Genomic DNA, 12,648 nt, shown 5'->3' with positions numbered 1-12,648 from the left:
TATTTGACAATATGTATATTTAGCCCTCCATGAAAACTGTATGTTTCTGTTTCCTACGATTCTTTTTTCCCTCAGTACTAAAACGCAATAGCACATTTATCCCTTAACACATTATTTTCAGTATTAACGTAGGTCCTTTTTAATAGTAACGTCGACGAGGTTTTTCTCGAGTCCCGCGCGCGATGACGAATTGAAAATTTCAGTCTCGTTAGGCTCGCGAATGAAATGTATTCTCCAATTACATCCAAGAACCGGAACGGACGTAAGGGTGTTTCTTGGCGCGCACTGCACATCTGCACCCCGCGGGAATCGCATGCATGTAACAAGCGAAAACAATTGTACGTAATAGCACCGAACCGGAGGTGCGATTCCATCAAGTGGCACGCGTGCTCGAAATAGCATCCGCGCCGGGCATGAATTATCACGCGAGCCGCCACCGCTGCGATTCCTCGAGGGGCGGAATCGTCCAAGAAGCGCAGCCGGTTCGCCGCGGGTGTCCCTTCCGATCTCGCCGGTTTACGTTCATCTGTCATGAAACACTTGTTCTGAGTCATGCGGATTAAACCGCCGCCGCAAACGTATCAGTTACGTACGCGCGACCGGCAATCGTGCGGAAGCGAAATTTTCCGCTACGCCCGAGCGCGCAGGAAACTCGCGCGAGGAGATCCACGCTGTACGAGCACCGCCAACCGATTCGACAAAATGGTGACAAAAAAAAGAAAAATGTAAACTATACGGGGGGGGGGGAAGCAATATTGCGCGCGTATCGTGCTACCGAAGCTGAAGTGGACGATTCGCCAATGCATCGAGGCATACAGAGAGTTACGGGCTGCAGTGAAAACAAATAATTGTTTTCCGTAACGGTGCACCGATAAACTGCTTTGTATTTCATCCGCAGTTGTATTTATCCGGATATTACCAAATTTCGGTGACGATTTCTTGATTTAACTCTGACGATGATGCGTGATGATGAGGCAGGTAGGTAATGCGGATTTGCCGAGTGAAATTAGAAAATGCTATTTTGAGTGTGACAGCGATTTACCAAACGGCGCAAGTTAACTGCAATTTGAATAGATGAATAACAAAATTAAGCGTTATTAGGTGTCATCCGATAATAGAAACGATTTAGCCATCGAAGAAAGATATATTGTTAGATCTTTATGATGTAAAATGAAATATCTAAAATTATGTTTCTCTTCTCTCTATATTTGTCAACTCCTAATTAAAAGAGAAACAAAAAGATATTTCTGATATTTCTGCGATAGTGTGTGTGAAGCTGGCGTATCATTTCGCGGAAAATCATTATAATTATTGAGAGTTCTGGCTCCCTTTTTACTAGTTCTAGAGTTCCTGATAGGTTAAACGCATAGTTCTGGCCATTAAGCGAAAAAATCGCATAGTGCAAAGTGAGACGCCAACTTCACGCAGCGTCTCACTTTGTCTTGCGACAGTTTCCGCCATAAGTCCGGCTAGATTTTAAAAGATTTACAGTTCTACATGAGTTCTAGAAAGAGTTCTAGCGAAAAAAATTTTTTTCATCTTTTTATAATTATTAAAGCTAAAAAATGTTTAAGGGAATGACGACTGGTTAATTTCAGAGAATTCTGTGCTCTATGAAATATTTCGCGTGTAGTTCTGAACATATTTAACCATTTTCCAAAGAGTTCTGAATGCAAACATTAACAATTATTTAATAAAAAATTTTATTGTCCGAGAAAGACGGATATACAGAGATATGGGTGAGACGCTGGTCGATTTTCGAGAGTTCTGTGAAGATTAAAATATTTCTCGTATAGTTCTGAACGTATTTAAGCGTATTCCAAAGAGTTCTGACCGCAAACATTAACAATTATTTAATAAAAAATTTTTATCGTCCGAGAAAGACGTATCTACGGAGATATATGTGAGACGCTGGTCGATTTTCGAGAGTTCTGCTTATTCTAAAACAGTTCTCGTATAGTTCGGGACATGTACAATGCCTTTCCAAAGAGTTCTGACAGGAACAACGATTAAAAATTTTTTAAAAACTTATTTCACCCGAAGAGTGGACGTTTTCGACTTTACCAGTGAGACACTGGTTGATTTTCGAGAGTTCTGCTTATTCTAGAACAGTTCTCGTATAGTTCGGGACATGTACAATGCCTTTTCAAAGAGTTCTGACAGGAATAACGATTAGAAAATTTTTTAAAAAATTATTTCGCCCAAAGAGTGGACGTTTTCGACTTTACCAGTGAGACGCTGGCCGAAATGTCGGAGTTCTGGCTTTCCTAAAATATTTTTCGTATAGTTCCGACGGTACTTATGAATTTCCTAAAGAGTTCTATGCACCAGCGACATTGTATAATTTAAAAAAAGTTAAAACTGCTCGAAAACTGCATTTTAGGACAGAAAAGGGTGAGACGCTGGCCGAACTGTCGGAGTTCTGGCTTCCTAAAATATTTTTCGTATAGTTCCGAAGGTACTTATGAATTTCCTAAAGAGTTCTATGCACCTCTCATACATAGCACTCTGTAGGAAAATCATAAGTACGTGCGGAACTATAAAAGTATTTTAGGAAAGCCAGAACTCCGACATTTCGGCCAGCGTCTCACTGGTAAAGTCGAAAACGTCCACTCTTTGGGCGAAATAATTTTTTAAAAAATTTTCTAATCGTTATTCCTGTCAGAACTCTTTGAAAAGGCATTGTACATGTCCCGAACTATATGAGAACTGTTCTAGAATAAGCAGAACTCTCGAAAATCAACCAGTGTCTCACTGGTAAAGTCGAAAACGTCCACTCTTCGGGTGAAATAAGTTTTTAAAAAATTTTTAATCGTTGTTCCTGTCAGAACTCTTTGGAAAGGCATTGTACATGTCCCGAACTATACGAGAACTGTTTTAGAATAAGCAGAACTCTCGAAAATCGACCAGCGTCTCACATATATCTCCGTAGATACGTCTTTCTCGGACGATAAAAATTTTTTATTAAATAATTGTTAATGTTTGCGGTCAGAACTCTTTGGAATACGCTTAAATACGTTCAGAACTATACGAGAAATATTTTAATCTTCACAGAACTCTCGAAAATCGACCAGCGTCTCACCCATATCTCTGTATATCCGTCTTTCTCGGACAATAAAAATTTTTTAATAAATAAATGTTAATGTTTGCGGTCGGAACTCTTTGGAATATTGTTAAATACGTTCAGAACTACACGAGAAATATTTAGTCTTCACAGAACTCTCGAAAATCGACCAGCGTCTCACATATATCTCCGTAGATACGTCTTTCTCGGACAATAAAATTTTTTATTAAATAATTGTTAATGTTTGCATTCAGAACTCTTTGGAAAATGGTTAAATATGTTCAGAACTACACGCGAAATATTTCATAGAGCACAGAATTCTCTGAAATTAACCAGTCGTCATTCCCTTAAACATTTTTTAGCTTTAATAATTATAAAAAGATGAAAAAAATTTTTTTCGCTAGAACTCTTTCTAGAACTCATGTAGAACTGTAAATCTTTTAAAATCTAGCCGGACTTATGGCGGAAACTGTCGCAAGACAAAGTGAGACGCTGCGTGAAGTTGGCGTCTCACTTTGCACTATGCGATTTTTTCGCTTAATGGCCAGAACTATGCGTTTAACCTATCAGGAACTCTAGAACTAGTAAAAAGGGAGCCAGAACTCTCAATAATTATAATGATTTTCCGCGAAATGATACATCAGCTTCACACACACTCTGCGATAATAAAGACAGATTCAATTTAACAATATATTCTATATATTCCTATTCTAAAAAAGGCGTTCTATATATAAAACTTCTATATATACTTGTTTTCATAGCAGTGATCAGATAAAAAATTATTTAAAAATTATTTGTCCGAATTTCTCTTGTATATTTTATTAATAAAGTAGTCCACATTTCGTGTCACATGACACGAAAATATATAAATATAAGATAAAGATGCTATTTTATCGCATATGCCAATATTGTACCACTTGTTAATAATTGTCGTTTCGAGAGCCAAGAAAAAGCAGATATAATAACATCTGGACCACGACGAAGCAAAAATGCGATGTTAAAAAGCACATACGCATGTAAAATTTATCAGTTTAAGTCATTACATACTTATATTGTGAACAGCATAAATAAATCCAAGGTTGATTGCGTGCTTCCGAATAACTCTAATAACTCGATATATATTCAAGTACCAACCACTACCGTTTAAACGTTGTTTCAGCAAAAACTTTGGCTTCATCGGAGCTAGATCAAATCTGAATTATTTATTATCGATTGTCAAAGCATATTGTGTACATACAGGGATTAATTCTTGGCTTGTTATGCTTTTAACTTCAAGTTTCATCCGCTTAAAATTTTGCACTTTGTATAAAACGGCTTGTCGTATATAATTTTATAGTACGTGTCTTTATTTTCGGTTTATGTAAATAACAGTAACGAGAATCTGTGATGAAAGTAAGCTTAGTAAATCATTTATTACAAAACATTAAATATATGATTACATGTATTTACGTGCTATTTTTCAATGATTAATAACGCTTGTTATTAATAATACTTTATCTTTGCCTGGACTATTATTCGTTAATATGATCCGTCATCAATTATAAACATACTCTGAAATTAAAATTTCTATAATTATGTTACGTGAATTGAATGACGTGAACGAGATATGTGCAAAAGATTATACGTATGGTGCGTATCTGAAAATTTTCAAACGGAAACGATATAAATTAAGTTCTATAATAAAAATCTATTTCGTGAATAAATATCAAGACGTTTTTAACTTCGTTCGTGTCGGAGAACAAGAAGCAGATGCGAAATGAAATAAGATCGTTAGAACGATTACAGGGCAATGTAATTATTGCGAAAGTAATTACATGCAAACTCGCTCTGACTCGACTTTTTCGACAGGCGTCCTCGTTAATCAGAATAAAAGTGAGACTCACAATTAGACGAGTTCCGTTTTTGCGTACGTTTCTTTATAACTTAGAACGAAACTCCTGACATTAATCACGAGCGCGTTAGACGTCTCAATTTCACGCGTAAGTTTTATGCATTCTGACGATTGCATTAAAAAGTCTGTTTGCGAGAATGATTGACGAAGAGGTCTCATTAAGATCACCTGCTCAACATTAACTTTACAGGACATAATTTTAATAACAATACACGTGCGATTTCATTATAAACAAAGCAGACAGCGTATCAATTGTGTCTTCAAGATAAGTATGTTCTGCCAGGAATTTAATCGAACTCTCCAAAAGAATTTCAGGAAAAACGCTGTTCAAGCACTTCTCGAGAAAAGATTCCGTCGTTGTTTCTGTGCCAAAAAAAAGAAAAAAAGAATAAAAAGGAGAGAGAGAGAGAGAGAGAGAGAGAGAGAGCTCTCGACATCTCCCGAAATACTTTGAGAAGATAATCTGGAAAAGCGCAGCGCATACATATGTATTCACACCCCATCTCTCCTTTTGCATCCCGTATCACTGCATCTGCAGCCCCCTTTTTCGCGGAGCGCGTATGCGCACGCGAAACGCAATCGCGCCACACGTTTGCGCTTCGTCGCGCTAGCGTTTGAGTTACGCTCGACAGTAAACAGGTACCTCGCCACATATAGCCTGGTAGCCCGTTTTTAGGCACCGCGCGCTATGCGAGAAGCTGAAGTCGCAGGAGGACGCAGCGTGGAAGCGAGGAGGCCTGGAGCACGCAGGCGCCCGCGTGGTTGGCGGCAAAGCGAACCGCGTCGCGGCGGTGGCGGCGACGGCACCGCGCCGCAACGCCTGGCGTCTACTCGCCAGTTGACGTAGCCGCGTCGTCCACGTAACAATATGCTCCCCGTTCTCGCGATCCCGGTGTTCTACATCGCGACATGGGCATCCGCGCTGAACGATCCGTCATCAGGTAAAAAAAAAGAAATCCCATCTCTAACAAAATTAGCCACGATCCCTGCCTGCACCGGAACGCACCCCAACGCAACGCACTCCTCTGCAACGCATCACCAATCCAACGCGCCGTTACACGCACGTTACACGCACGCACGTTACGCGATGCGATTGCGGTTTCGTCTCGCGGTGAATTCCATGTTTACGTTATTTCTCTCGTGGAACTTTTTCGATGCTACCTGCTGCTGCAACCCCCTTTTGTCACGAGGGGCGCGTGAGAACGAGTGATCGTCTCGCGATCGTCGGCAGTCCCGCGCGCTCCCGATGTCGCTCGCGATCGTGAGATCGCACCTCGAGATTGAGAACGGCCAGGGGGTGAACAGGGGTAGAAACTCGTTGCATCGTTTTACGAGCGTTCCGCACGAGGTCCGCGTGCGCGCATTAACCGCGCGCGCTGTCGCTGTTCCCTCGTCCCCGACCGACCGACCGACCGCGACGAGGATTTTACGGGCAGCTTTTACGATTGCGGTTTGTTTATTACGCGGATGATAAAAGTCAGTGGGTGATTACGAGGCCTGGGCTGTAATTCGAACGAACGAGATTGCCGCGACCGGTGTTCCACCGACGCTGACGCCTCGCATGCCCGGGGGATCCGCGATGATCTCGCGGGAACGATCCGCGTCGAATTAAACGCGAATTTATATTATCCCGTCGCGTCGATTACAAGATTGGCGGGACTAGTCGTGCAGTTCAAGCGTGAAGTTTCTCTCACGAATCTCGGAATCTCGTCGACTCAGCATCTCCGATGGACTCCTTTGATTCGACGCTACCAATCTCGCAACGACTAATATGACGTTTTTCAATGAGTTTCCGCATGTCGATCGGGATCGCGGACATCGGCCTCGTGCCTACAGCAAAGCTGCGGGTAGCCGAAAATAGGCGCATTCAAATGGAAACGTACAAAGCTGCCGCATTGTGCCACCTCCCTCTTTCTCTGTCCGTCCTTTCTCTTGGCTTATTCTTTTCGTCTCGGTATCCCTCCCTTGTGCGAATTCCTTCGCATTCTTTTGCCTTCCATCTCTTGGCCGCGCCACCCTCGCTGGTCGCAATCGCCCGTATGAATCGCGGCGAGTATAAATTATCAACGGCGGAAGTCAGGTCCAATGGGCTGCCCTTTGTCCCTCTAGCGTGATATAATTATTCTCTCTTTCTCAGTCGGTCGGCTGAGGAAATGGGTTCTTTAAGCGCGTCGGACAGGTCGCTTCGCGCGTGCGGATCACGCGTCCGGGTGATTACTCGCGATGTCCTGAACGCGCGCAAGATAAACGGCAGAAATTTCGAGAGAGGTAATCGTGGAAGATTTCCGGCGTGATGCCGCGCACTCGCACGTGGGGCACCGCCGCGGCGGATTACGGCTGCTGAAATATACGCCGGCGTCCATTACGCGCGCGCGGAGAAGGGAATGCGGCTAATGACTTAGCGCCGAATTATCGCGTTGTCGACCGAAGGCTCCGTAAATCCATTCGGCTCTCGGAGCCCCAACCGTTAATTGCTCGCCTCTTACCGGCCGGAATTAGTCGCGAATTAGTCGCGCGTACTGTATCCGGTGCCGCCACTGCGAGGAACCTCTTCTCCTTTTAATCGGCGCGGGTTCGGCTCGCGATACCCGCGCGATAAGGCCGCAATAAACGCCGGCAACCCTTAAATCTAGTCGTCACGTGAGTTACTCACGCCGGAATGCCTCTCTGCGAGGAGATATCGATAAAAGCCGCGCGCACTCGGCCGCGATTTACGTCTCGCAAAATTGTTACAGTCCTAATTTATGCACGGCGCGGCCGAAGTAAAGCTGTCGGCTGTGCCGCCGACTTTTTATCGCGCCCGAATAAAACAGATAATCTGGACAGGGGTGGTTTATGTATCTCGCGAATGAGCGCGGGCATTTGGGCGCTCCGCGCGCAATTTCCGATGCCTTCCCCCGGTAGCTCCGGATTCTAGTGCCAACTTCATTTTTACGTCTTTCTCGGGCGATCGTTTCGATACATCTGATTGTAGCTTGAGAGAATCTCGAAAACTCTGTGAATGATTCATGTGGAAATGTAGAAGAAAAATACAGCGATTTCTCACATATACTATTTTATTTGTAGCTAGTTGAATCTTAATTGAGATAGTATGGACAGATCACGAAATGTATGATACTATAACATGAAAGTAGATTCCCGCCAGATTCTCCAATAATAGCGCCATTAAAAGTAAACCGCTTATTGGAGAAATAGACTTCTGGACTGAGAGAGAGAGAGGGGGGGAGGGAGAGGGAGAGGGAGAGGAAGATGGGGGAGAGAGAGAGGGGGGAGAGGGAGAGGAAGATGGGTGAGAGAGAGAGAGGGAGGATTTAAGTTTTTCTCGTGTATCTATTCAGTACGGGTGTATATTTAGCTTAATGGAGCGTTAAGAATATTCAATTGCATATTGCACCATTTGATTGGCAGTCCAAATTGATTGTACAAATCTCCTCTCGCTGTGGTCTTCGAAATAATGCACGCAACAATAATCAGATAATAGACGAGGGAAATTAATCGCTGAATTGATTGCTGCTTAAAAAGTGAACGTCACTCCACTGACATTTACAAGGAACAATTTAATTCGTTAAGTACATAAATCTGCTAGGAGATCAGCGGAGCAATTATCACACATTTCGTATCTCATTGTGACAGTTGACGGCGCGTGATTGACGCACGGGTCATACCTTATTCACGCTAGAAATGGCTCACGCTCGCGATAAGTTTCTTCTTTCGCTGTCATGCTTTTATTAACACGGCGAGTATTCCCTGCCACGTTAGCTGTTAATGGCACTCTCCGACGCATTCGAAATCCTCAAAATTGAAATTATATTGCTCGACGCAGAATCTGTTTATATCGGGATTCGCAACGCCGAGAATTAAGTTGAGTTTCAAATAAATCACATGTTAAGAATATCAAGATTGACATCAAGAAATGCTTCTTTTTATTCAAAAATTACTTTAGGGCTTAATTTCGGTCGATCTCTTACTCGAAATTCAATCATAAAACTTTAATACTGAAGATCAAGACGTCGCAGCGCTTTTGACAAACTTCCATCGACTGTTATTAAGTGAACGACTCAATAAATATTGAGTAATTTTCGTCAAAACATTTTCCTCGCTGTCGAGATGTGGTAAGACGGTGCAGCAAAATGTGCGCGCAATCACGGCGTCTCGGATAGTACCTTCTCGACGTGATCAAGCACGTCTTGGCTAAATAGCGCGTCGCACCGAATGATTAATTGCGGGAGCTTCGCGATTGGTAAATCGCACGATATTTGCCAGTGTGATTTTGCGTTTGATTACACCTAATTCGCAAACAACGCACTACTACCGGCCGACACGGTCGCCCGGTCTCGCATATTTGCACGCGGAAGCGCTATTAAACCATTTAAACCGCAGCAATTCCGCGCGTCGTGACGCGCCGAAATCTCCGTACACAGCGCCGAGACGTGGAGATTCGCGTGCGTTACATGAATGTGAGACGCAGTCGTGATTCGGTATTCGGTACCTATGCGGTTTCTCGGTTCTTTCTCGTCGCACACACTGCCATTTCGACTGTGCATCCACCTTTGCTACAGGCAAAGGAGAATGCATAATGACACACGAGCGGGACCACTGCGTCAAAGTGCATTAGCATTATTCGCTCAGAATGGAAATGCTGTCTGTAGCCGGCGATAAGCTTCGAATTCAGCCCTTCGTGATCTATACTTAATCCAAAATCGCGTCTCTCTCTTGTTGCCTCTTGTTTTTAATTCGCAGCCACGTTCATAGGGCGAAGCGGTGGAACGGAGAGCTCAAACGCGCGAACGGGAAATGTGCAGTTGCGCCAACTTTTACAAGCCGCCTTCGGAAGTAATGAAAGGATATTCCTCAAAATATCTCGAAACGTATGCCGAAGCGGAGCCACTCTTATTACGAGATAATAAAAGTTTATCTAATATTTCGACGGGCAAGTTTTGGCGGTATAGTCTTTTAATTATTTTGCCCTCGGGCCCGGAGCCCGCCGTTAAAGTTGAGCGGCCGTACTTCATGCCCGGTGTGCTTCGGAGCTGCTTAACTTCAGCGACTTATCATATTTTAATACCATTGGTAAATTCAAAGTTTCGTCCGTGCTGAGTAACGTGTGAATCTTTTGAATCCTGCTTCTCCTGTCTCCTTTATGTGCCGTTCGTGGAGGATCAGATTTTGTATCGTACAAAGTATCACCTTTATGAACGATAATTATTATCGCAAGACAAAAGGTATTGTTGTTAAAAAGTCGACATTGTTAAAGAGATGCATGCTGATGCACGTTGATATAACCACCGTAATTTTTCTAGCGTCTCGCAAGTGCATGCGCGAAGACGACTCGAGGTTAGATATTTATAGCCGGGAAACTTATTAGGGCAGAGGGCAACGAAGTATTTATGCATTCGGTGCACTCGGAGTGTATCAGGGATGAGATTTCAAAATACGGTTCGCGATTAGCCGAGTTGCTATCGCGAAATTAATTTCTTTCGCGCTCCCGACTCCGAAACACTCCTGGTCTAATGACTTAACCGAGCCGATAAAATTCTCCTCTCGAGTGTCCGACAGTGTGGCCGTATCAAGCTCACTTTCCACAGGACGACACGGATTTAATCGCGTGTCTTCGCTTTTTAAACTTTTCAATCGCGCCTAAGTGAAACGAGGAAAATGTGAGAACCGTTTCAATCGCACACGATTGTTATTCGAGGTCTGTTTAGTTGAAACAATATTCAAGTAACGAAATTCAATATCTGTAGAAAAGAATATTTCATTCTCGACGAGGTGTCATTAAAAATCTGCAACGCGAGATGCACACATACGTATAAAATACGTATAACATTTATTTGAATTCGCTCTGACAGTTAACTTCTACATTATTTTGTGTGGATACGTTAGATATTTTCTTTCGTGACACAAATGCGACGAAAGACTGATTTAAGATATTAGACTGATGAAAGTACTTGAGTGCTATAGATATTTTAATCTTCTTTTTCAATCAGGATTTTAGCAAACCTTTCAAAAGATTAATCTATGAAACGTATCGAATTACCAATATCTATTGGAAACAGCAAAGTACAAAATGATCAAAAGACTATAAAGAGCTTATAGCATGAATATTTCGACTAAATGTCAAGAGTAAAATGAAGAAAGAAATTCGATAGCATATCGAAACAGCAGCCGAATACATCCAAGTATATCCTATGTAATATCATACAAGCTGAAGTCCAATTCATCGATTTTAACATACAGTCTGGTCAGCTTGTTCTCTATTCCGATGCACATGCAAAATATGTAAAACCTATAAATCCGTAAAACACGCGCATGCTGTCGGTGGGGCATCCGTGAAACGTGAAGAAAGCAGAAATTCCTTCTTGCTCGCGTATCGCGGGATGAAAATGGAGTTGGATAGGCGTCGGAAAGGTACGTCGTCCCGAAAATTAAGAAGCTCTCTCTCTCTCATCCGTAAACTCGTCGAGGGAGTTAGCCCCGGGACCAACAGTGGTTTGGGAAAGCGAAACGTTTTCTCTGGCGCGTTCGCGCGCGCGACAAGAATGGAATTGTTAAACAGTGCACTTCCGTGTCTGCATGTGCATGTCCCACTGCGAGAACGCGAGCTAGACACTCACAAAGCGATACGATCTCGCGACAGGGTCGAGTGGGACGCGACCGCGTGAATTATGGCGGTGTTTCGAGTCCGTCGCCGCCACCGCCGCGCCGTCGCGAATTCAGCTAACAACCCTTTAAACTCGCCACCTCGCCATTGGATTCGCAGCGTGATTCGCACCATGACACGTGCCCCACGACGATGACGATTCGGGGATTTAAAACGAATCGTCTCCGCTATCGGCCCGCACGGCCGATTTGTCCGCTTCTAATTGTCACGCAAGCGGCCGCTGCGCGCGCGGAACCACATGCTCGTCTCTCACGGAACGGCCGACGCGGAGGATATGGCGAAATTGGATCGTTCCATCGAATAGGCAGAAAAAAAACGTGCAACGTGCTAAAGGCAATGTTATTGGGAATCCGGTGAACCGAACGTTGTCATCGATTTTAATTCAATTTCTGCGGGTTTCACGACCCTTACAAGCGCCTGTAACTTGCCAAGCACACCCGGCGATTTCACCGTACCTTTTCGAGACGACAATGGAACGCGCGTGATCGAACGTACCACTATGTATGTATGTATCTACGTATCAATCTCATATTTCATACTTCTTACTGACATCTGACTTGCGGTATCATATACGTTCGTAGTACACTTTTAATATGCTTGTTAACCAGCCGATCGATGCGCGGTGTCCTCGTTATGGATATCATCGATCTACCTTATTAATGCATAAAATCCGAAATCAGCTTGTAGTTTGTACCAGTGACAGGCGACATAACTTCATGAACATGATTCTTCTTCTGCTTTCGGGAGCTAACGAAATTTCGCGAAATTCGTGCGAAGGATGACATCGCGGTGATACCAGAAATATTCCTATAATTCACTTATGTATCTTCCTCGTCAAAAATTAAGCAGTATGCGCATTTTCGAAATATCTCGCCAAGATTATTCTAAGAGTCTATCTTCTCGTGTTTATCTTTATATTTCTATATCTACATGTCCAATAATATAGCAAGTATAAAATAATAAATCAACTGCTATGTTCAATAAAATTTAAACTATTCGCATATCTATGCTATTTGAAACATTAATATAATG

At 43.0% G+C, this 12,648-nt stretch overlaps 1 protein-coding gene across 2 annotated transcripts in view; it reads left to right on the top strand.

Annotated features, from left to right (window-relative positions):
* Positions 1-5,772: 5,772 nt before the first annotated feature.
* The window catches only part of LOC105281462 (lachesin), an 83,381-nt gene continuing 76,505 nt past the window's right edge, over positions 5,773-12,648 (top strand). For both annotated transcript variants that reach the window (XM_026968247.1, XM_011342713.3), the window contains exon 1: positions 5,773-5,896. In XM_026968247.1, the coding sequence (XP_026824048.1) occupies positions 5,865-5,896 (32 nt within the window). In that variant the 5' untranslated portion in view covers positions 5,773-5,864. The remainder of the gene's footprint in view (positions 5,897-12,648) is intronic.

This window comes from Ooceraea biroi, chromosome 1 (assembly GCF_003672135.1).
Source record: "Ooceraea biroi isolate clonal line C1 chromosome 1, Obir_v5.4, whole genome shotgun sequence".
Classification (NCBI taxonomy): domain Eukaryota; kingdom Metazoa; phylum Arthropoda; class Insecta; order Hymenoptera; family Formicidae; genus Ooceraea; species Ooceraea biroi.
Note: the sequence above shows the minus strand (reverse complement) of the source record. Positions and strands in the feature narration are given on the sequence as shown.